Source organism: Lepidochelys kempii, chromosome 3 (genome assembly GCF_965140285.1).
Source record: "Lepidochelys kempii isolate rLepKem1 chromosome 3, rLepKem1.hap1, whole genome shotgun sequence".
In the NCBI taxonomy this organism is placed as follows: Eukaryota; Metazoa; Chordata; order Testudines; family Cheloniidae; genus Lepidochelys; species Lepidochelys kempii.
In genome coordinates this window covers 165,433,589-165,459,538 of record NC_136382.1, presented here as the reverse complement: position 1 = coordinate 165,459,538, position 25,950 = coordinate 165,433,589, and the positions used below count along the sequence as shown (strand labels likewise).

General features: G+C 38.8%; 1 protein-coding gene across 1 annotated transcript in view; it reads right to left on the bottom strand.

Moving 5' to 3' along the window:
• Positions 1–25,950, bottom strand: part of USH2A (usherin) — a 572,584-nt gene that overhangs the window by 157,472 nt on the left and 389,162 nt on the right. The window contains exons 40-46 of the mRNA XM_073338913.2: positions 24,740–25,368; positions 12,739–13,073; positions 10,694–10,816; positions 8,470–8,633; positions 5,789–5,998; positions 4,278–4,480; positions 2,162–2,274 (exon numbers count right to left, since the gene is read on the bottom strand). Coding sequence (XP_073195014.2) covers positions 2,162–2,274; positions 4,278–4,480; positions 5,789–5,998; positions 8,470–8,633; positions 10,694–10,816; positions 12,739–13,073; positions 24,740–25,368 — 1,777 coding nt within the window. The remainder of the gene's footprint in view (positions 1–2,161; positions 2,275–4,277; positions 4,481–5,788; positions 5,999–8,469; positions 8,634–10,693; positions 10,817–12,738; positions 13,074–24,739; positions 25,369–25,950) is intronic.

Sequence of the window (25,950 nt, the reverse complement as noted above, 5' to 3'; positions counted from 1 at the left end):
TAATCCTGAGCTTCTTACTCAGGCAAATTGCACCCTTGATTGCAATGGGAATTATGACTGAATAAGAATGAGAAAAAACTGAACAAGGAGTTCATGAATGGGTTCCATACTGTTTTGTATTTCAAGACTGGCATTAAAAAAATAAATAAATGTTGGACTGTAACATTTTGTACCAAGTTTCAGCCTGAAGCTGAGTTTCTAAGTGTTGGGAGTGGAGGGGGAAGAAGGTATTCATAATGGTAACGGTGGTATAACCTTCATCAGAACAGCCTGGATGGAGCTGCTATCAGAAAGACTTCTAAAAAGTTGGTGGGTGAAATTATAATTTATGTCATACAGCACATGGAGGCAAATTTGAAAACAATTATTTGTGAATGCTATAAAGACATTATCCTACAGCTTTCTCATCAATAATACAGCCCCCAAAATTGATTCAGAAATGGAGAAACTGCCAGGGTTCCAACTAAAGACAATAAACTGCATGAGCTGTGCTATATCTCATCCTTCTCATGACCCTATCCTCTAGAAATGCCTTTTTTTGGGTCTGTGGGCAGATACATATTAAAATGTCCCTTTGTTTACACGAACTGGAATTTCCCCCCTAAGCTTATTCCTTTATGGAGGATAAATAAGCAAAATTCATATTCAGTCCAGCACCTGCTGAAGCTGTCAGCTGCTGTGTTTGTCATATTTCAATCAAAGCTGAAGCCAGCCAGCCATTTTTATACTGCACAATCCCTACATACTCGAGGACCAGAATTAATGAATTAGCTATTGATTAAATTCCACTCTAGCAAATCCACCGTGGCAAATAAATGAACTACCCGGGGCACATGTAGGCCACGGCCAGACATGTCCGGGCAATCGATCAGTAGTTAGTATTCTTTTGGGATATAAGAACAGCTGATGATAATATGACATGCAGGAAAAGGCAATGTAGAAACAGCCTGTTTCTGGCTGAACAGGTTATAAAATTGGAAGGTATTTCTGATCTTTTTGCACTCATGTGTTATGACATATTTAGTTTGTAAATAATAGCAGAAACACACATAAGTGTTTGCAATACAACAAAGGCATACATAAAGTTAAAGCCAAGGGCAAAAGATGAGATCCTGAATTGAATTCTTATCATCAAACAAGCTTTCACTGTATCTGTATGTGTGACAGAAAAATAGCAAGTTTAATTTCACCCAATGATTACCTTATTCAGAGACAAATATAGAATTCAAGGAAAATGTAGAAATGATAAACAGCAAACAGAAGTTCCTTTTAAAAATTGGGAGAGTAAATCCATTCTTCTGACCATTTCTGAAGGCTTGGATATTAGATTTTAGTTATTTAAAAGATAATTTTGTTGTTTCTGCAAAAGAAACATAGCTAACAGGCCCTCCATGCCCAGAAGTGTAATAAAATCACACCAACAATAACATACACGCAGGAGGCTGTTTTATGGTTGGTGTAATTTTGATAAATGTTTTGGCACTGTATGTCCATTAGTTATAGCCTCTCCTTTGGATAATGTTAGCTCCCACCATGGTTCTTTTAACAAAAAGAATTACTATGTATGTCACTACTTGGCTGCCTCTGGAGTCCAGCCTAGCACTATTATTACTGTTGAGAAGTTTGCCCATGAGTGGGGAAGAGACGGAGAGGAGACGCAGATAGCAAACAGGGCTTTCAGGAGGCACAGACACACACCCCTTTTAAGATGGTTTATTAATTCTTATTGTCATGATGTGCGACTGTTTCTCTCACAGTTACCTCAGCTTCCATTATCAGTGTCAAATGGTTCTTTTCCACATTCATTCCCCTCCCCTTACCGAACAGTGTAAGTTTGATGATTTTCATTCTCCCACATCCCTTCATTTAGCTGCCTTACATTTATATTGCCTCTTATTTAGTAATATCACAAATTGATGACCAATAACCAGGTACATGCAGCCAGCTAAAGATCAGAGGTATATTTTTTCAGTCACTCTGCTGGCCATAACTCAAATAGCAAAAATGACCACCACTTGCAAAGAGATTAGGAAGATCTTATAACTATATTTTAATTTTTCTAATGCTCCTTATTCTGAAATGAAGGAAATAGCCTCAAATTATATTTTTCACTGTGGCAACAAGTAGTTATGACTTAAGAAAAACAAACAGAGTACAGTACCTTGGACTGAGGACGTGTATTATGGGTGCTGACAGCTCCTTTGGCTCATCTTCCACGGTTGTAATTTGGGTTTTATTGCTTTTCACACAAGCATACGTTGTGCAGACTTCAACCTGGGCGCAAAAGAATGATACTTGTAAAAATCCAGTTGCAGAAGTTAACTAACACTGTTACTTGTTTACCCTTCCTGTCCCCCTTAAAGTAGTTTTTCTTCCCGATCACTGAATTCTACATAACCAGGAAAAAATAATTTTAAGATAAGTGCTCAGATATTGTGCTCTTTTATTGTCCAGGGTAAGACTATATTTATATATCTGGTGCTAAATTCTGCTCTCAGTTACACAGGAGTCAATACAGTTACTGCAGGTTTGTATTGATGTTCATAACAGGAGACTCTGGCACAGAATGTTGAGAAGCAGTTGGACTAGGAGATCAAAAACTTCTAAATTCTCATTTTGACTCTGATTTTTTGTCTGGCCTAAAACAAGTCACTTCACCTTCCAGTGTCTATCAGGTTCTTCTCTGTAAAACGTAGGCAATTTTACCTCACAAGGATGTTTATTTTATGTTTGTACTGTACTTTGAAGATGAAAAATCCTATATAAATAATATATTTTGCTATTAAAAATCTCACAAGAAAATAACCACCTACTCCTTCAGTTCCTGAGACTAATCTAAATAGATAGAAGAAAGATGACAAGTGAAGAATGGTAATGTCACCCCTTCATTAGCAACAGAGAGGTCATGCAATACATAGAAGCAGAAACAAACAAGAGCTCATACATGAACATAAGCAGTAAGACAGACACACATCCAGATAATGTTATTTCCAAGGTGCATGGTGGGGAGGGCGAAATGATACATAAAAAAAAAAAGATCCCAGCTGAATAGTCTGATTTTACCTAATAGATTGTTCTGAACATTGGCCCAGTACAAAGATTGGGAAAGCTGAAGTGCTACAGAGGAAAACAATTAATATTGCAAGCAACAGAAGGTGTCTATGGTATATTAATACTGAGAGTCCATCAGTGTGGCAGTACTCTGAATTTGCTTTACTATTGACAAATGTGTTTTCAGGAAGCATTGGGAAAGTCATATGTGTATTCATGGATGGAGGTTTGCTGTTACAGAGGGGCTGGAACATAGAAATCTGTTATGGAGCGCCTGTCTGTGACGTTTATTTATGGCATGTAGTAATTGGATGCAAATTTTAGAACAGAGTATACATGACTACTATCAAGACCTTTCCATACATAACACAACTTAAGTCTGGAATAGTTACAATTAGGAGCCAGCAAACCGCACTTTCTAAAGTGTATCAATACAATTCACTAAATAGATAAATATTTAAGTTTTTCCTTGAGCTTATAGTCTAGGAAATGCCTACAATGTTTTGACTTTTGATAGATACCTGAAGAGAGGGAGTCAGAGACAGACAGAAAGAAAAAGATGTCGCTCTCAACAGCATAAGAAAGTACCATTATGATTTCATGGCTCAGTGCTGCTTCCTCCACAGAAAGACGAGGGGGAAAAAAGATGATAAAAGGATGACAAATGCAATATCATTATTTCTCTGTGCTGATATATTATGCATGCCTGATGTTTCTAAAACAATTGCAATTTTCTTTTAATGAGTAGGAGTAGAGTCTTTTACTTCTTGTAATATATATATTGGGGCTTTGCTAATGTCATAGCAAATGGAATTTAGGAGAAATCAAATGGAGTTCTGAGGGTGAAAAGAGGAAATATGAAAACTGGTTATGCACCCAAAATTATGCTGAAAATAAATGTGTATGTGTAAAAATATATGTCTACAAATACATATATGAACCAATGTATACTCTCTCGCTAATATTATATAATAGTAATAAATAATATATATATATTATTTGTGTATGAGTATTTTTTATATAAAGATACAAACATTCATGGCATGTATTCATCTCTCTATTACTGACTCATAGAAATGGACAGAGAGAGAGAGAGAGAGGTCACTTCCAGCCCTATATCCATACAGACGTGTGTGTCCCTATATTCACAATTTTGTCCTGAACTACACATATTTTATGTAAAATTAATACAAGCTGCACAGCCTGCAAAACAAAATTGTTCTGACCTGTATATTGTATATAGTGAATGGAGCCAAGTCTCCTAAAAGAAAGGACCCAGGTTCGTTCATTCCAGTCTTGTACTGCTTATTATTTACATAGATAGAATACTCTGTGACAACACCATTTGGGTTTGAAGGCGATGTCCAGATGACACGTACAGCTGTACTGTTGATGATGACAACCTCTGGAGGGAACATGCCCTCAGGCTCTAGAAATAAAGGAAGAAACTGAATAAACTCCAGCTGTCTCTGTAAAAGCACTTGTTTAACCAAATGCAGATTAGTATTTAGGTTTAGCAAAGGGTTCACTGCTTATCTGCTTTCCTCTGATGAAGTTATCACAGTCTGTAGTTCTCTGTAAATTGGCTTATTATATTCTCAGTTAGAAACCATGAGAGTTGGTGGTAAAATGCTTTATACCACCAGCATACTGTTAATCTTCAATGGTATGTGACCAGTGGGATATGATGATAAATTATTCACCCATCTGTACTGCCAACACACAGTTATTATTTTTATGCCCCCCATCCCCTCTCAAAAAACATGCAATTTTGCTTTTTAAGCAAAAACTAACACAAAAATACACTGCCGGAACGTGACAAATTCTTTGATGTTCTGAGCCTGTAAGTCAAGCAATATGAAGCAATATGCAATATTGTCATTATGTAAATGGTTTTGAATGTTGATTACCATAGGCAATGATGAAGTCTAACGCTTAAAAAAAAAACTTCCTTAGCGTTAAATTACACAATTATTAAACCATGTCAGAAATAACTATGCAAAGACCTATTTTTATCCTAAGAGCCCATCTTAACCAGTTGAAAAACTGCCCTTGCGATCAATTCTATTTTATAAACAAAAGGTGCTGACCTTTGGCATCACCAAGGAAATGGAATCCTCACTTAAAGTGCTTTGCTAATGACCTGGAACACTTGCTTCTGAGATAATGATATTATAATGTTTATAATGAGACTTTATAAAGCCAAAAAGATTAGAAAGACCATTCCAAACACATTTCAGATTCACAAGTGTTTTTTTCTCTCCCCCGCCAGCCAACTGGCTTGGAAATGACTCATAGGGAAATTTTCTCAGAGGCTGAACTTGCACCTTAACATTTCTAGTAACTCAGGAAAGGTCCTGCGTTTGACTGTCATGTCAAAAGCACGCTGCTTCACAGAGCAAATCTTTTTAAAAACCATTAATTGTTTTTAAATTTCACTATTTATTGACATGAACTCAATTCCAAATGTAGTATACATAGATCGTAGTACACAAAGGAAGATGAGAACAAACTGGGTTAATATCCGCAATTAGAGCTTTGTGCTTCTGTCTCTGTGGGACATTTTATTGATCTGCCACTTGATGACAACTAGCACTTAAGCATTTTAGTGTTTTAGTCCTTTTTCCTTTTATACCGGAAATTTTTATAATGAAAGGATGACTGATCTCAACCCTAACAAAAATCAATCAATTTCATTCTCAGATTTTAAGCCAAGCTGCTTTCAGGATGAACCAACCTCCATCTGAAGTAGTCACGTGCACCACTTCACTGTTGATGCTGTGGACACCATTGAAAACTTGAACAAAAACCTGATACTCTGTGTTGGGATGCAAGTTGCCAATGACAGCATAGTTTACATTGGCCTGGATGCTCAGAGAATTGTTATATGTAGGGGAGTTCCAGAAGAGGATGTAATATTCAACATCTCCTTGCAAATCTTGCAGTGCTGGGAAAGAAAGAAACAGCAATAAACGAATAAAAATATTTTGGGAGATTAAAGAGGACATATTCAGTAGATTTCTGTTATTAAATTGAAAATATAATTTCTTATCAATAGAATTTGTTTTGCTGACTAAACAATGTTCCTTGATATCTATCTTATTAAAAACACTACAGTATTCTTCAGAAATTGCCCCCATATAAATAGAAATAACATACTTCCATACTTTCCCCAAACCTTCATCGCTTGATTTTGCATCTTTACCAGACTAGTATATTTCTCTGTGAGTAGCCACATCAAAATTAATAGGACTCCCTGTGGAGTAAGGTACTAATTATAGGTGAAATTTGCTACTCAAGTGGTACATAGGCTTTATGCCTAGCCTCACAGAGGGAATGAGTGAGGGGAGCAGAATTAGGCTCTCCTGCGGTACTAATTTAAGATACAGGGCTTAAGTCTTATTTACCCAAATCCCCTTCACATCACTCTGGCAGTGCTCAGTGTGAATGTAATTTCTGGGTGTGAATGTAATTTATGTCCATTTTAAGGCTCCTTTACATTGCTAGAGAGGTGGAAAGGGGCTTTAGTATGAATGAGAATCTGGCCTTTAGTATTTAGACCATTAATGTAGCAGCAGTCAACCTGTGGAACTCTTTGTCAGAGGATGTTGTGAAGGCCAAGACTATAACAGGGTTAAAAAAAGAACTAGATACGTTCAGGCAGACAGGTCCATCAATGGCTATTAGCCAGGATGGGCAGGGATGGTATCCCTAGCCTCTGTTTGCCAGAAGCTCGGAATGAGCAACAGGGAACGGATCATTTGATGATTATCTGTTCTGTTCATTCCCTTGGGGCACCTGGCAATTGGCCACTATCGGAAGACAGGATACTGGGCTAGATGGACCTTTCGTCTGACCCAATATGGCTGTTCTTATGTTGGGTACATATATGCAATAAAGCTGTTTTCCTACAGATACATAGGTCATATTTCTCTCTGAATTGTGTCTTGCCCCCAATACTAACATGTTTCTCTGATGTTAGGGAGACAGGTCTATCCTTCCAAACTGAGTACAATATTACTAGCTGCAAGATAGAAAAACATTCATTGTACAGGGTCAGCTATGAAACTGGGGATTCCATGTACCTCCGGTGAACTTCCTGAGACCTTCTCTCAGTGACTTGGGGGGAGCAATTCTCTTATCAATGGTAAACAATGCAACTTCAGATCAGATCAGCCACCACACTCTATTTCCACAGCTGACAAAGTTTGACAGAAACATTTTGACCAGCCCTGATATATATTGCTTTAAATGGCACATGCCACTTTATGATACACTGCACTGTAATGAAGGATGGTGGCAAAATATCAATAGCTCTTCCAGGTGAACACAACCTAGCCTGCTGAGATAGAAAATGATTACATCATCAAAAGTTGAAGGCAAAGATGTTTTCAGATTACATACTGCATCTGTGGCAGAAATTCATAATTAAGGGCCTGATCCTGCTTCCATTTTCATTGATTTCAGTGATGCAGGATCAGGCCCTAAGTCCCTAAAAGCCAGTCATTCTCAGTATATTTTCCCTCTAATAGAAGGATTTCAGGTCAAGTTATCTTCACGTCTTCCTAGGTACTGACAAACCAAGAGAATGATTTAAAAACGAATATTACAAAAATAAGGAACATTATAGGGAGACAGAATAGTTAATCTGCACAGTGTAACATATTTAGCAATGAAATAAGATGATAGTGAAACAAGGCTTTCTATTAACGACCCTCACTTGATGTTTAACCTTTGCATTCACAAATAGATATCTGGGAATTTTTTTAAGTATGAATGAAAATAAAACCAGATTGCATTACCTACATGTAGAAGGTCAGAGGTTCAGATTACTAAGGTAATGAAACTTCAGTGAGCTGCTTCAGATCTATTAGGTTTGTCAGGTTTTATAAGCATGCTTACTTCAGGCATGCAATTATAAAACAAAGAGCTTATATTCACTGAGCATCGCCAGTCAGTCCTTACAAAATCATTTGCATGTAAGTCATGAAGTTTACCACTACTGTAATGGTAGGTCTTCATGTTAAGAGGCAGAACATAAGTGAATAAGTAGACAGACAGATTTTCACTCATCCTGAAGGAATATGTAAATCTTCATACAAAGGGATGAAAATATGCACAAAGATAACAGAACATTGTGTACTCTTTCTTCATAGATTTAAAAGAACCTCCACAAGTTTAAATTCTCTCTTTTCCCCCACCCCTCATTAAAATAATGTATAGTAAAAAGATATGTGACCAAGAAAAAAAACCAGCAAATTTTCATGTTCTTTCCACTTTCTTTAGGGCCCTTTCAGAGACAGGGAGTGCAATAGTTAATCAAGATAAGGAATTTGTTTCCTGAAAGTGCAATGCAGATCACGGTAACTGATGACAGGTTAATATTTAATTAATGTAATAAATACTAAGTACACTTACTTGGTTTTGACCATTCCACTTCTATAGCCGTATGGTTAAGAGTTCGCACAGTGAGGCTACTCCCCTCCTCTGGAAATCCTGCTAACGTAGTAGCAATCACTTCCTCACTTGATGTATATCCTACCTCATTGTGTACTATGAGTTTATACTCATAAGTTGTGTACCTAAGACATTTTTTAAATAATAATTACAAAAGAAGAAAATATGTATTTTATCACAGACATACAAAACATTTTGCATTGTCCTTCCAACTGTGTCAAACAAAGCTTGCTCCTTCTCAAAAGCTACCTTGTTGCATTATTTCAGCATATACAAAATCTATAATAGAATAGTTGTGTGTTTGGTAGAAATACTTGGCTAACACTAACATGCTAACAAATACAGAATATTATATTTCATTCCCTTATATATATTATTTCTGTGGTGGTGCGACATTATTACTCAATTCAGGACGTAATTATATCAATGGCAAATTGCCAAAGTTTGGATCCAAATTTAATCCAATGAGGCTTTTTCCCCCCTCTTTTCAGAAATTCGATTTCAAATTCCAGAATCTCGCTTGTGACAGCTATTATTCATTCACCTGCTGTCCTTCTGCAATACCCCAAAATGTAACAAAGAAATCAGTGGGAGTTAGGCACCTAAATACCTTTGAAGATCTGGGCCAGGGGCTAGCGATTAAGATTGCAAACCCAGTTTATAATTTCCTCCAGAACTGTACTCTGGCATATTCAGCATATGCATGAGGTATTGTCAGAAGCCAAATGTATATTTAATAGAGGAAATAACTATCACACCGTAGTTTCTTCTGCTGTTCAAAGGTATGTCAATATATATACACATGTAGAATTTTGTAATTTGTTATTTGTATTATAAAAACAAGAAAACAATTAAAATCTGTATAAGCAGAAAAAGACAGGAGACTCTAATACGGGATTTTAGTAACATCACTACGTTTACACTTGCTGAGGGATGTAGGGTACAAGTAACTACATGCTGCACGGAAAGTCAGGTTGAGTTCACACTCACTGCGGTGCATAGTGCATAGATCCCCACTGTCTCGCCCCACTGCCGAAGTGTTTCAATGCAGTGGGACATTACACTGCTAAAAATCACCGTGCAGATGGTAGAGGCACTGCTTGGGTGCATCGAGAGCTGCGTAGGGCATATAACCTAGAGTTTAGGCACTACTCCTCTAAGAAGTGCCTCACCCTATACACAGCTCTTCATACCTATTCTAGCGGGGCATGTGGTGTCTGTACTCTACCCACCACTGCATGTGTAGACCTACCCAGAGAGAGAGCCAAGATGGACTTTACAACAGCTTGGCTGGATGTCTCTGTCTTAATCTTTGCTTCTCTAGGCTAATCTAATGATTTAAGATTCTGTATTCCAGGTGATTAATAAATTATCTTGTTTGGAAAAAAACTGCCTTGTGTTGCTGCAAATACTTACTATAGGCAGTGCACACTGGAAGGGTACAACACAAACTGCCCACAGGGCTCTGGCTTGGCTGGATTTCCTGCAAGGAGTCATGGAGAGAAACAAGTATATCTGCCACCTAAAGACAGTTTCAGAGTTGTAGAGGCTGTGGGCCTGCCCCAGCAGAACTGTGTAGACCGTCGGGGACTGGCACACTAAAAGGGTCACCCCCAAGGGACTGGTTACACAGGTTGGGGGATAGACCAGATCACACGGATCCATGACATAAGTGTAGACTACTGAGGTAGTCACCATAAAGCTATAATTAAGTTAGAGCTAGGAATACTTTAAATATCTGTTGCTGAGTTTGGAAATATTGAGACAATAATCAATGTTGGCAATTTAAAAAACTGACTGAAAAATAATGCTCTGACACCAAGCTTTAATCCATCCGAATTAGAACTTCTCAACCATTCACTCAGCTTGTGCGTGATGTGTCAACACCATGATTTACAGTAAATGTAAATGGTTTGACTGTATGAACAGATCAAAGCTCAAAATTCACTTCATACAGTCAATTTTACTTGAATGTTTACAGCAAGATACTATGTGTAAGATTCAAGAGCTACAAAATAAAAATAAACCCATGCATGTCGGAATGGTTAATGCTGAGATGACAGAAAATGTTTCATTACACAATTAATATGTTCACAACATAAAGACAGAAGGAACACTTTGAACTATTGAACATGCACTATACAAAATGCCAGCATTTGTTTTTTTATAGTTTTTGTAATCTCACCTGCTAAGACCCTTATCTTCATAAAACCACTGAGTTCCTGAGTAAATATTGTGCCACAGATTTAAATCTTCAGGGGGATTTGATGCAAGTGGTTGCCGGATTTTACGTCTCAGGAGCTCATATCTAACACAAAAGACAAGCAGAACACTGGGATTATCTCAACTAATGTTATTACACAAAAATCGGGGGGAGGGGGATTGTTTGTTGTTTTTTAAAAGCCACACATTATTTTGTTTTTACAGCTGTAAAGTTTTGCAGATAAACTTTTTAGTATTTACAGGTTTAAAACATTCAATTACTTAATATACTTTGAAAATGGATAATGAAATATTTCATACGGCTTTCATTTGAAAGAAAGAATTAGAATTTTTAATGGTATGACCATTTTATTGAGTCAAATGCCTTTTCTGCATCTAGCCAGGGCTTGTTGCAGAGTTTGCAGTTTGTGAGACAACATTTAAGATTCATTTTAGGTTATCCAAGCCTGGTCTTTTCTGACTGAATGAGGTACAGTATATCACACATTTCAAAAGCAGCTATCACTATAGTATCTGGAAGTTTAACCTGAGTAATTAATTAACAAAACTTAATTAAATTGTAATTTCACCAAAATGTTATGATGACTTCATACTGCAAGAGCAACTTTTACACCAAGGGTTATCAATGTTTGGGAATCCAAAGACAAAATATAACAGTTTTATTAGATAAAGTCCTGGCATATTCTGTCCAACATCATTCAAAGACAAGTCATAAGAAACATCAAAATCTTTTTGAACATTGGATGGTGATGAAGTGTAAATCACACTCTCTGGCAGCTGCTGCAGACTTCTTTCTCCATCATGCCGTACTGAGCAGCTGCTTTAGTGGCGTTTCTGGTTTAGAGCAGTATGGCACACCATGAAGGAAATGAAGTTTGCAGCTGTAGCTTATGTTGAATTACTTCAGTCATCAATGGTAAAATGGTCATGTTGTTGACTTCAGAGAAATGTACATTGCTTTTCAAAGGTTTCAAATATCTTGATGCAATAAGGTTCATTCAGCAGTAGTGTACTCTAATTAAGCATTAAGAAAGACAGGAAGGAAGCTGTGGAGGATGCTGCGATGTAATAATATGTGCCTGTAAAAGTGTGCTAGGTGTAAAGTAAAATATTGAATGCCTCAATGCATGGAGAATCTCCCAGAAATCTTGCTGCTTCTTTTCCTCCCACTCATCCATAATCTATTTATCATATACACCACCATGAACCAAACACAAAATAAAGTAATCTTCAATTTTGAAGAACATTTCACCTCACCAAATTATAAACAGCCCCATCTTCCCCTGTGTAGGAATAACCTGCACAGGGTACTGGGGGCTCCCTGAGTTTACACTCAGAATTTTCTCCTAATTCTTCCCCAAGTGGTATTCTGTTCCCACAAACCACCACCAAAAACTGGCAGCTGTTTCAGCTCACAAAACCTATGACTCCCCTGAGATCTGCATGGATCCCAGGAGGCATGGGCAGTTCAGGGCTATATATGTTAGAGCTGGATTTGCATTGTATCCTGCCCTCTTGCTGTTTCATTCTAGCCTCTTGGATGACACTGCTCTGACAGCTACAATGCATTCCCCTCTTTACTGTGATGTTTCAGCTGGATTTCCACAGTGCAGATCAGAACCTGTACAAATTAATGCTGACTCAGACAGCAATAAGTGAAAATGGTTTGTCCTGCTGGTTTAGTGCAGGAGAATATAGGAAAATTCTGCTGGCCCTGAAGCCACACTATGGAGCCTGAACCTCAGGGAGGGGCTTCCACAGGGTCTGAAAAAATGGGAGATCATGCCACGAAGCTGGCAATTCTCATGCTGTGCTCTCTGGGCTGGATCTAGGTAAGCTGAGGACAGCCTCTGGTCTCATTTGTGAATTAAATGCTGAAGTGATATTTACCCCATGGATCACCAGAGGTATGGAATTCCATTTCCCGGGTGTGCACATTTCCAGAAGTCCTGCAAAGCTATAAACCCCATGTCACCCACCCTTAAGTTACATATTGCTATTCCTTACCTCAAGTGTGGTCCATTGGGCCTAGAGGGCAGTTGCCAGGAAACAGCAATAAATGATTCACTTATTGGAGTCACAGACAAGGGGCTAATGCCCTGAGGAATTGTTGGATGGGTAGTCACATGTGTAGGTAAACTCTCTGTGCAGCCTCCCAGGAAACCGTTGCCTCCAGAACAAGCTAGTATAGTGACTGAGTAGTTTGTGAAAGGGATCAGGTTGGTCACCACGTGGTTTTGCATTGATGAAATGTTGCTGATGATGGTAATTCGAGGGTCAGGCATTCGGATCTCATAGCTAAGCATTTCTCCATTCAGTATGAGAGGTGGTTTCCAAGAGACCTGAGAAAATAAAGGCGTTCTTAGAATCCGAACTACTGGCAATTGCAACATAGAAATAACATAAGTAAAATGGGCACAACTGTCACAATAAGATGTTCTTTCTTTGTTTAGAGAGAAAAGATAGTCCAGCCACTGGACAACAAATCTGGGACTCAAAGAGACTTGGGTTCAGTTCCCAGTTTGGCCGCAGACTTCACATGCGACTATGGGCCAGCTACTTGGGGTAGATTTTCAAAGGCATGAATACCAGATAGGCACATACTGTCCATTAAATTTCAAATGGACAGTAGATGTTTATATGCCATTTTTGCTTTTAAAAATCTACTCTTTAATCTCTCTGTAGCTTAAATCAGCTCCCATCTGTCAAATGGGGATAAGACTTCCCTACCTCATAGGATTGCTGTGGATAAATACACGGAAGACTGCAAGATGCTCAGATACCACCGTAATGCGGTCTTATATATGTATATATATATATATATACACACACACACACACACACACATACACTCTTGTATTGTAATGTACTGGGTGGTATACATGTGTACCATATTCTGCTATTATATGTTGTTATCAGTAAAAGCTCATAGTTTTACCTATCAGGGCAGGCTAAGAAAACATCCACCCATACCATTAACATGTTTTTATTTTTCAGTAATAAATTACAATAATATGTATTGTAACTATATGTATCTGTTGCTTTGCGTATTGCATCTATTGCTTTATGTATAAATCGGTCTTTACAAGACAACAAATTTAAATGAAACAAAATCAAAACCCTATTTTTCTTGCAGTCTTACTCAACTTTCAGTGTGAATAATTTTTATGTTCACCTGATTAATTAGTACCTTGATATAGGCTTGTCCATATCCACTCTGCAGGTCTGATCCAATTCCCGTTGAACTAGCTGACTCCAACAGGAGCTAGATCGTGCTGTGAGTTCACAGACGTGTGTCAACCAGATAGGGATAATACATACAATGGGCCCGAGGTCCAGATTAAATCCTCTTTGTGCCACTGCAACAGTACAAAGTGGACTTAAAGCTGCCCTCAAGAGGAAACTGTAGATTCCCCTGTTAGGATTCTCCCATTGGGGTGAAGTTGGCCTGGCTGGCTCAGCATTATCATCTCCTTCTATGCGGGGACCCTCAAGGTGTAAATTACATTAGCTCTGACTGTTCTAGCTTGTGCCAGAAGCCAATTCAACCCAATGAAGCCCCAGAATAGGGAGAGGCAGAAAAGTGGCTTAGTGCCTCCTTTGCCTTTTCTTCACCCATACTAGGCAAAGCTAAGTCCTGAGCCTTAGAAAATATGAATGGAAAACAGTCAAGCTGTGTGTGTTACAAAATAAAAAAACAAAATAATGTTGATTTATAATACAATAACATGAAGATATTTTAGTTGAGGTGCTGATCAATTAAGCAACCTGCTCCCTAATTTTCTCCAGTCTCAAAACTGAGTCCCTCTAAAATGGTGACTCCACATACTAACACATGCCCCGAGTACAAAGGAGCTGGATTCATAGCGTGTTTTTGAAAGGATCTGGAATACCACCAGGGAGTAACTAATGTTAGATCTTAAGAACAGGAGGAGCGCTTGAGCCTTGATACTTGCAAGGATCTTGGCAGCAGAATTTCGAAGAAAACTGAAGATCTTTGATAACAAAATCTGGAATATTATTAAACACAGAATTATAAACAGGGCAGTCTTGATTTATGAGAACACAAACAAGCTTACCCATGTCAACAAAGGAAAGGTTTTACTCTGGCTAGGTTTCAAGTGTGCTATTCAGATTTCTGGTTTCAGAGTAGCAGCAGATTTCTGTCATTCCCTACATATGATTAAGGAAATGAAGACAACATCACAAGGAAAACAATGCTAGCAGGTAGCAGAAGGTAGAAGAAGATTTTGCATCTTTCCTAATTCATCTATTAGAAAGATATATTACAATCACCCTCCTTTATGCAAAAGAGCAAAATCTCTTTTTGGAGGAGCTGATGTACTTTCTCCCTTTGTTTAAAAAGTATAGGAGCATGGGCAATATAAAGCTTGAAGGTTTCATTTTAAAATTTAGGTAGAAAACAGACAGGCTAGTGTATTTTATGTTGTAAGTTTCCACATCCAGGAAGGAACATTTCTTCCTACTACATTGTGCGTGAACAAAACAGCACAGCTGACCCGAAGCATTGTACACGTGTGAGAAGGGGAGGAGGGGGCCACTTTCCATGGGAGACTCATATTTGTCACTGAAGGAGGCAGCATACCAGCCTCAATGGCCCATTGGTCTGACCCACTATGGAAAATCATGTTTCCCCAGCCATAATTATATTTTGTAACTAATATAGGGCCCAGTCCTGAAGTTTGGATTTCACTTTGAGTTCTGCCTAAATAAGGACTGAGTAAGGCCGCACAGTTAAACCTTAACTGTCTTCTGTGAGCTCTCAAAGGACTGACTAGTCTGGGTTGTTTAATGGAAGAGAACTTCTAACAGAAGTATTGTATGTGATATGTTTGGGGACACTTTGAGGATTACCCTCAAAGTTGCCTCAAAATGTTCAACTTGTACTGATTTTGCTTTATTTCCTGAGATGATTTATGAGTCAATGACCAAGTCGTGGGCAGTCTGGCCTATAATTTAAAGCTGAATCCAGATGAGGTGGGTCCTGGAGCAAAGTCAAAGGTTGTATCTGGGAGACAGGGACCAAAGCTAAGCTGAAGGGTTACCCAGAGTCGCAGTCAGAAGGCCTAGTAGAGGATCGGAGTTGGGAGTCAGAAACCAAAGCCTAAGCTGAAGGGTTCACTGGAGCTGCAGTCAGAAGGTGGAGCTGAGGGTCTGAGCTAGGGAGTCAGAGGTCAGGAAGGAGCTGGGGGCTGGAGCAGGAACAGGCTGGGGTGGGAGCTATGGACAGGACCAAGAGCAGCTGCAGGCACTGAGCAGCCACTGGACTGCTGCTGCTATTGACCCTGAGTATCAGCCAATCAGATGGTGCAATCAATCTGACAGCTTCTATCAGGACCAGCTGCGCTCAGTGGGTTACCAGGAGACTGGTTCTGGTGCAGGCGAGGCTCCTGCTAGTGCGTCACTGCTAAACTTTGGATACTTAAGTTCTTTACCAGCACACAATAAAATTCTTTAAATAAAACATGTACAGTGCTATGTAACACCATCTAGGGAGATGGGAGGTTATCAGCACATGCAGTACCACTGCTGTTCCTCCGACACTTCAGCATCTGAATCTCACACTGACAGTGTTCTATATACTGAAACTTGAAAGGACTTTCAAATATTATTCTGTATTGTGTTTTGTGCACTGACGCTGTGATGGGGGCTGTACAATACTGTCCCTGCCTAAATTACAGTAGGTATTTTATCTTGTAATGCAAACTGCAAAGAGAATGAAACGTTGCAAACCAGGCACAACGATGTTAGTACTCAGCAGCATGAAAAACAAAGTAGAGTCTGGGTCTCTTTTGGCCTGATTCCCTCTGAACTTGGTGGACTCAGTGTTTTATTTATTGCTAGGGTTGTCGGTCTATCTAAAATCAAGATGGAATAGAAAGCAGTGATTTAAACTTGAGATGATGCTCATATGTATCGGGGAGCTGACCTGCCTTGAACTTCAGATGTCACCTGGAAAGAAGGATGGAACAGGATATACAATCCAATGCCACATCAGGCAAACTTTCCTGTCATAAAAAGTGGTAGCCTAAACACTTCAATGACAAGTCAAGGACAAGGTCAAGTGACTGATTGGCTTATGCAATGTAAATAAAGATGGCAGAGCCAGCCTGGTTTAAATTCATTGCGACACAACTGGACCTTCTCTCCTCTTTATCCCGAATCTGCCAGACTGGAGGTCAGAACTTGGCAGTGCGTGAAACCAGAAGGACTCACTAGACAGCCTGTGTTGGAAACAGTAGCAGTTTGTTCATTGATCTGAAGCTCAGCATGGAGGCCACGGAAGAGGGTGCAGATGAGGAAGCCAGAACAAGGTAACTACTGGGAGAGATTAACTGATTCAATGTAATGACACTGGAAGCTGTCATTTAAAGATCAAAGAACTTCATTTTCTCCACCACAAAATTTAAAGAGACTGAAATTAGCCATTTTCTCCCCATTAAACAGTTACAACCCCCAGAAAGCTTTTCTTTTTGACAGCAGTCTGAACATTTCAATTTAATTCTGAAACGAGTTTCAAAGGAAGTACACAACTACATTTTTTGCTTTACACTAGTCTCACTCTCATTGATGGGCATGACCCATAACAAATACACTATTGAGAGCTTTACACTCTAAGCCCCAAAGTATATTAAAAAGGTAAGTTATTATCCCTATTTTATAGATGAATCCCCCAAACAAGAAAGAGATTGAGTGTTTTACCCAATATCACATAGTAAGACATAGGCAAATCGAACACAGCCCTCCCAGCTTCAGGTCCTGTGTTCTAGCCACTGGATTATGTTACCTCCCCAAAACAAATATGGCCAGGAAGTCTACTTCACTGTAGATGTTGCCTGGTTTAAAAGAAAACTAAGCTGGGATTGTGTCAGGAGTTGGAATAGATCCTGATTCCTGACAGAGGCCAAGAGTGAGACTACAGTATATTCAGTAACCTGCATATTTCTCTGGTAATTAGAAAGAGTTGCAAAGACAGAACAATAGACTGAAGTTCTTATTTGTTTGAAATTACTCTATTGCTCGGGTTCAATGATCCAGCTCTACTATTCCACTTGCATTAATATGATTAAAGGAGAGAACTGGATGGCTGTGATGGACAAGATGTATTCAGTTCAGAGGGGCTAATCAGCCAGTCCATAAACCTACTCCAATAAAATCCATTATATTTCTAGATGTAGAGAGATACAGCCGTACTTTTTTTTCAAAAACCCAACCCTTTAATGGTCACATTTTCATGTATTTCCTGCAATTCTCATGCATGCACAATTCCCATCCACTTCAATCAGAGTTACGAATACAAGAGGGCAGCAAGATCAAGCCTGCAATGATCAGTTGCTAGTGGAAATGGTTTGAGAAGTTCTTGCACTGAATACTGGGTAAATGGAAACAACATTTCTGAATAAGCCTATGTAACTACTGCAGAACCTGAGATTTTTCATTGATATTGTTCAGTGCAAGGGGATATGCTGATGAGGTTCTCATTAGTTTTCTCCAAGTCACTCCACTGCATGGCATGCCCCAAATGAGCAAGCTGTGCAGGAAATCACAACCCTGAAATGCAGAAAAACCTCAGGTGTGCAGGCTAAGGCTGCTCCTAGGGGTGTTACAGTAGCTCAACTTGCTCAAGCAGCACTTATATGGCAAATAAACCAAGGTCTCACTGACCTTAGCAACATTACAAGGCAATCTTCACACAAGGATTGATTGCTCTTGAACAGCTTCCCCAAAGCACAGGGCACACCTGTGTAAAACTGGAAAAGAGCCATAGGTTTTTTTTTTTTTCCAAGATGAAGTCTGTAGGTCTTCTTGTTGCATTTCCTTTTAACCCAGTAACACACAAGGGTAGATACCAGGTGTTTAACACTCTCCTTAGCCCAGTGGTGCTCTGTGGAGACCTTTGCAGCAGTCTGCAGGATGAAGCAATTTGAAAATGAAGCAGTGGTAGACCGGGGTCTTAAGAGGGACTGAGAGTAGAGCCATGAGAGGTTTTATCTAGCACAAAATGATCCGAGAAGTAAAACACTGGAGAATCACTGCAGTGGAAGATATTGGTGCTATGTAACTTTAATATTTTCAGAAAACTGCATTTGGAATTTTTCTGATTTTTACTCCTGCGAGAATCTGGAATGTAGGCTGCTGGCCTGTCTCCACTGCCTAGCAAGCATGCCATGCCCCAAAGTGTTCATACCCTTTCTTCAGGGCACAGTTTTATTCTTCAAAACACAAAACTCACAAAGTAGCACTAACAAAGTTATCCCAAAGCAGGCTGAAGGGACCCAGAAGACTCTCCCCTTAGGTCTCTTTTCCACTGGTCCATGGCCAGCCACAGGAGCCAGCTTCCTTTCTGTAATCCCCTTCAATGGATCTCTCTTGGCCCTTTACAGCAATGACCCCAGCAAGGGACGGTGGGGGTCTCAGAGCCAGGCACCAGACTGAGCGGGCATGTAATGCCCCATAATGCAATTGTAACTCCATGATATGTGGACATGGAAAATATCTTTTCTTTCATTTATCTTGGCCAGCTGTAACTGGATCAACTCTGTAACTGGTCTAACTGTATTTCTGAATAGCAACCATTTGATTTAATTGAGATCCTGTTTGTAGTATAACGGTAGGTTAAGAGTCCTGACCACTAAATTTCCTGCTTCTCATGTCTAAGCCAAGAGTGGAGTTGGGGTAACAATTATGATGATTGTTTCTCTTTTTGTTTAATTGTATGCATGCAACTTAGTAGTCAGCCTTGAGAAAGCGACCACTTAAAAATGTGTAAAGAACACTATGTAGTAAAGAAGGGTCATCCTGCTGCAAGGGAAAAATGGAGATTGCTTCATAGATGGCAGGCCCAGTGCGCTCACTGTTCAGTCTCAATAGGAAGGCATGAGCCTTCTTAGTTGCAGCTCCTTCCAGTGTGTGGAGAAGGGTGGCAGTGGGGCTCAGACAGAGGAGACAGAACTGAGGAAAATAATGAACAAGAACTATAAGATGAATTAAGAAAGATTACACCCTTCCTTCATTCAGAACAACTACAGGGAAATACTTGGGGTAAGCTCTGAAAGGGAAAGGGGGGCAAAATGAACTACTTTGTCAGATGCTAGAGGGCCATTACTACCAAAGGAGGAAATGTATTTTTTAGCAGTTACTATACACAGAATAGAGAAAAAAAGATGATAGATGACATCAGAATAGTTTATTGTTCTCCTTGTTCTGCATTTGGCATCTGAGATCTAATTTGAATGTAAGGAAATGTGTGTGTATATATATAAGTGGATTTTACCTTGAAGGGACATCCTGATGATAAAAATATTTCAAGGCTATATTGTCAAGTATGCTGCAAGACAAGAATTTCACCCTATCTTAGCCCAGAAAAATGTAGCATTATTCCTTCCCTTTGACATAATGAACCCAGCAAAGTACAGGTCCAGGCCACCTTTTAGATTGAACCAGAAAGCTCTCCAAGATGGCAGCTATAGCGGTGGAAAATGGTTGCAACTTCTCTGTCAGCAGACCTGCAAGTGGCATTGGTATGGGAGGGAGTACTTTCAGGGTACTCAGGCATCTACTTATCCAGTACATTGTCACAGAGGCCTCTACTTGCAAGTCTCCTGTGAATCTTCTAATGGGGATTAAAGCTAGCCTCCCCAGTTGTAAACCCCAGTTAGGGCAGTAGTAGAAATAGCATCTGCCTACTGCAAGTTAGAAGGGTGAAGTCTAGTGCAAGAAAACATCATTTAACAAAAACGGTGAATCTAGTTCAGTGTATCCAGTCTCTTAATTCTTTAGCTACACTGAGTTCTCCCATAAACAATTATTCAGTGTGTAAACCAGCCTCTTCTCAAGTTGATCAACCTAGATACTCTCTCCAATGTCATACCAGCGTGAAGTGTGAGAATGAGGCATGCAGCACTTGCAACCGTCACAAGAAAATAACCAATTTCTTTTCTACTTCTGTAAATCAGGGTATAGCAAATCTTGTGTAACAGGAATAATGTTCACGGCATTGGAATACACTAAATAAACGACTCTTGCAGTTGCTGCATATCTCCACGTCACTTTGGCATTTAATCAGCCACAAAAGCAGTTTATTGCTCAGTATACTCTGCTGCCATGAACATTATCAATTCAGCAGATATTAAAGAATATCATGCAGGTGTCATAGAAAGTGGTGGTTTAAAAATTATCAGTAACGTTACACTTTTTTCTCCAGAAATGAAAGCAAGCTGAATGGTATTTGGAGACATCAGGCCATTCTGATTAAAATTAATATAAAAAGGACCACATACAGCATCAGAAGCCTCTATGCCGAGACTGTGGATGCTGTGCTGACATTTTTCCTCCTTGTAGAGTGAGGGCTTACGTCTGAGAAAATAAGCTGTATACTCCAGTGAGTACTCTTGCTACAGCGCTTTGAATTCTTCACATCACAAAATCATTTATATTGATTTTATGACTAAATAAAGGAATTGAAATATGTTTCTCTTCATAATAAATTCTCTTTTTTTCCAGTTTAAGTAAATATTTGCGCTCATGGTTTAGGGATTGGTTGCACTGACAACTGAAAGCCCCTATTGATTCACATCCCTGGCTTGGTGAAAGAGCCTCTCAATATAACCTTTCCCATAGTGCCCTTCCACAATACCTTCAGCTCTATCCTGGAAGGACAGCTCTCTCTAGGGCAAGAGGTAATTAAAGTCTCACGCTGGTTCACTCCTGAAGAGATTGTTTATTTTCCACTCTTCACGTAAGAGTTGCCACTGTAGCATTTAATATGACAAGTCTTGTATAGCACAAGCATGTTTTGAGAACTAAGCAGGTCCTGTATTCATGAAGGTTTTGTGACTCAGTTTACTGAGCCACCTCATTGAGACTAATGGCAATTTAAACATTACCAATATAAAGTCATCTGAGCCAGATTCATCCTACCTCTTTTCAGAATAAATTTCAATCACTCAGGGACAAGTCCTGAAGCAACCTCCATGCCTATACACCTGGCAGTGAAAGTGCTGTGAGGATATGTAAGGGGGGCAGAGGTCAACTTCATGCCAAAGTGCAGGTGCAGAAAGGGGAAGCTAGAGGATCAACTACTCTTATGTTTTTCCTCTTCCTTCTCCCTCCACATAGAAATGATGTGGTCTCAGTGCTACAGTAATGGCCACGGAGTGGCTTCAGAACCTCACCATTCTTACATGGAAGTTCTATAGAATTTAACAGGCAGAGCTGCTTCTGGTGTGCTGGCCCCACTGGGGTGGGAAAGGACAGAACTACATCTCTGCCTCCTCCTCTCCACCCACATTCAGGCAATTTGCTTCTCTAAAGGGGAGCAAAGAGCAAGAAGTCCTTGGGTATCTCAGACAGCAATCCCATGGTAACTTTGGATGTTTGACTTTTGACAACTGAAGGCTTGTAAACTGTATAGATTCAGTACACCTCTAACCAATTACAGAAATGTGTTAAAATACTAAATGCTAGCAGAAATGAGTAGCTATTAAATGTAGTCTTTTATTTCAATTGTTGCAGGATTTGGCCTTAAATTAGATAGCTGGCTAGTAATGAATCTACTGTTCTTTGTGTAGGCAACATTAGCTATGTCCAATCTCTCTTGAATTATTTACTGCAATATGATTTTCAAGTATCTAATTATACCATTTTGCTTAATTTCTTTTGGCAAATATTGTGATAAACCCTTTCTGTCCTTAAGAGGTTTGACTGTACTCCTTGAGAGCAGAAGAAAGGTAATGTTTCAGCTAAGAAATACACTCAGTATGAATTAGCAGATTTTGAATTTCTCCGTCCTGCTGTATGTGGAAAACTTTTGTTGTTTTATCTTAACTATTCCACTTGCCTAAATTCAACAGAATTTAATACAAAAGACGACCAGGTTCAGAAGAATTAAACACAGTGTTAGTATACTGTAATAGTTATATTACTCTGATGGATTAAAAGAGATATTTCACACACATGGGTGTATTTGAAAAGATATACACAAAGAAGTTTCATCTTTCTCAATGAAATTTTACCTTTTATTAATTATTTTTCATAGTTAGACCTACTACATTTGAGATAATGACAAAGTCAGGGATAGGGAACAGCACAACTGGGATCTAATAGTAAACAAACCCCACCTCAGCACTTCTCACTGAAATGGAAGATTCAATAGGTCCACAAGTAGAAAAAAGAAAGCCTGAGACTGCTAGAGCAGCAAATGGCACAAAATATGTCCAGCTCATACAGAAGGCTGTACAACATAGACCTTAAAAGGCTGAGAAAGTTAATGAGAGACTAGGGAAACAAGAAGGTAAAAATACGCAACTGAACTGTCTCATCAGACAGCAAAATCTGGTAAAGTATTCTTATATTGAAACTGAATTATTACGGAATGAAATGCAGGATTGTGCTATAAAACTTGGTCTCAAAAGAGAGAATTGATCTAACTGTTTTTTAGGAATGGTGGATCCCTGATATTTTGGATTTGTAACAGAGGAAGATCCAATTACTAATGAATGTGTATCCTAGGTCCCAAGGAAAAATCAAGTACAGGATCAAGAATAATTTGATAAGTTTTTTTAAAATTAGGATTGAGTATATTAATATCTAATGGAAAAGAAAATCCATATGTAAAAGGAGTAAAACTTTATGACCTTGGATACAGCATCAAAGATAAGCAGTGACTTCTTTTACTGTTATAAAGACTAAAGTCAATGTGACTGCTCATTAGGCAAGTGCTTAAATAACTTTCTGAACTGGGGCCATTGTCTGTACTGTGTATTTTACTCCATGTTATTGGTCCTGTTCCTGGCAAATCCATGAAAGGATGGTTTGTTAGAGTTTGTGTTGGTCATTAAGATGTGTCTAAAAAAAGTACAGAGTGCCTCTGAAGTCATCTGAAAGTATATAGCTAAAATTCCCAACAGTCTGGCAATACGTTACAATTACTAGTGTCAGTCGTTATTAATTCTTATGATAACCACTGTATTCAGATGCTGAACTTATTTGATCTTAAGGTGGATGGTAACATGTAATTCCATAGACAGTCAAATATAATTTAGAGAGCTCATGTTTCATTGTTTAAAAGAGGGTAACTCATATCAAAGTTTGATATTGTGGATGAAGAATGAAAAAATTAGCACTTAAATTCATATCCTCAAACTATTTATGCTGCCTGGGTAACTCCACTTTATATTTACCTTTTGAAACAAAATACATTTGAAACAAAAATAATAATTCTAACAGATGAACTTCAGTCTTATGCAAATGTCCTTTGTTTTGTGCTCTAGTGAGCAAGCTACTGTACCAATACTTTTGGCATTAGTACAAGACTGAATCTGTGAAAACATGTGCGTATTTACACAAAGAGGCTTCTAAGCTACAAAAATCCCTCTTGTTTGGTTACACTAATTTCCCTTGAATGAAGTTTGTATGCAAGCCAAAACAATGGTAGTTATCCTGTCCTCTAGAGCTCATTCCCAACTGAACAATGTGAATAATTGAAAACTTCCTAGCCAGTCCTGTAAGGCTACTCTTTCCTAAATCAGAGGACTCATGCTGTTATTTTTACTTCCTTAGCCTTTTACTTCCTTTTCCTTAGAAAAAGGACCTTTAATAATGTCATAAAAAGTTTAAATATTTATAACTTGGGACTTTATTAGTATTTTAATGAAGTCTTCAGATGGGGTTGTTAGGTTTTTTTGTAATTAATTTTCTGGTCTATTTTAGTCTGACGAGGGGATGAAAACTAAATATCCCATTGTGATGTTCCAAATATTTCAAGTGTCTGAGAAAAATGAAAGTGTCAACATAACATGGGGATGCAGACTTCAAGGAAAACTGAAGCCAAATCAAAGATAGTTTTGACCCAAAGGCCAGATGCTAATATTTATCTACCCCCAACAGCAATAAAATCTGTTAGCTCAGCCAGTAGTTGTCTCTGTCAAATACACATTCTTACAGGGAAAATATGTAAAAATTGTGAGACAAAACAAATTAAACCGACCTTAACCAAATCTGGTCCCAACACCTCCACATCAGGTGGCTGAACACCAGCAGGTCTTGATGGTCTGGTGGTAACTTCTGCCCAAGCGCTGCTGTTGGTGCCTCCATGAAGGGTGCTCACCAGTATTCTGTACTCAAACTTCTTCCAAGGGCTAAGAGCAGCACTCTGGTCAACATAGCTCATTGAATGATTACGAGGTAGAGTCATGAGAGTGGACACTTGTTCTGTTCCTTTAACTCTCCTTTCTATTGTAAAGTTTTCCACCAAACCATTTGGGTGAACAGGGGGTTGCCATGATATAAGCACAGATGTTGGCGTGTCTGAATACAGCTCTGGAGGAGGGATATCTTCAGGTGCATCTGGGAGAGTCTGTATAGCTGCGGCCTTGGGTGAAAGGGAGCATCCTTCAGAGGTGCAGCCTTCTACTTGAAACTGATAGACAGTATAAGGATGCAAATAAAGTATGGTGCAATTAGACTGGGTTCCTGGCACTGTAGCATGCAGTTGGCCATTTTGGTAAATGTTGTAATGAATGATGTTGCCATTTGGCTTTGATGGATGCTGCCAGATGATGACTGTTTCCCTAGCTTTAACATTCAAGAGTAGCGGTGGGTCTATAGGACCAGGCTCTGTAATTAAAAAAAAAAAGGGGGGGGGAGGATAAACACAATTTTGGGGCTGTTTTTTTTTTTAAACGAAAGGCAGACCTAGCAATTATTAACTACTTAAGGGAAACTACAAGGCTCAAAGGACAAAAGAGGTTCAGATTAATTGAATATTCTATTCCCCTTAAGAATGTAGGCCCACCTATTTAAAGGACTCTGCTGAATGTATATGGATCCCTTTTCAGTGACAAGTTGCTTATTAAAAACAACAAAACCGATCTCTCAGTGATATTACACTGAATACTGTTATCCTGGAGAGAAAATGTAAGACTATGTAACAGTTTAGAACCATAGTTCTAGCTTTTGCTGATATTTTTCTAGAGCACCAGCTACTAATTACAACCTATAACAGTCATAACAAAGCTGCATATTTTACAGCTCAGTAAACCTCTTCAGCAACTCTCATTATACATTCAATATTTTAGTTCATTCTGTTTACAATTCTAATCCATTTTTTGCAATTTATCTACTCCCTGTTAATATTATAGGTGATTTTTTACTGTGACTGTGACAGAAGCTGCCGATTTAGCTCTTTCACCTACTGAT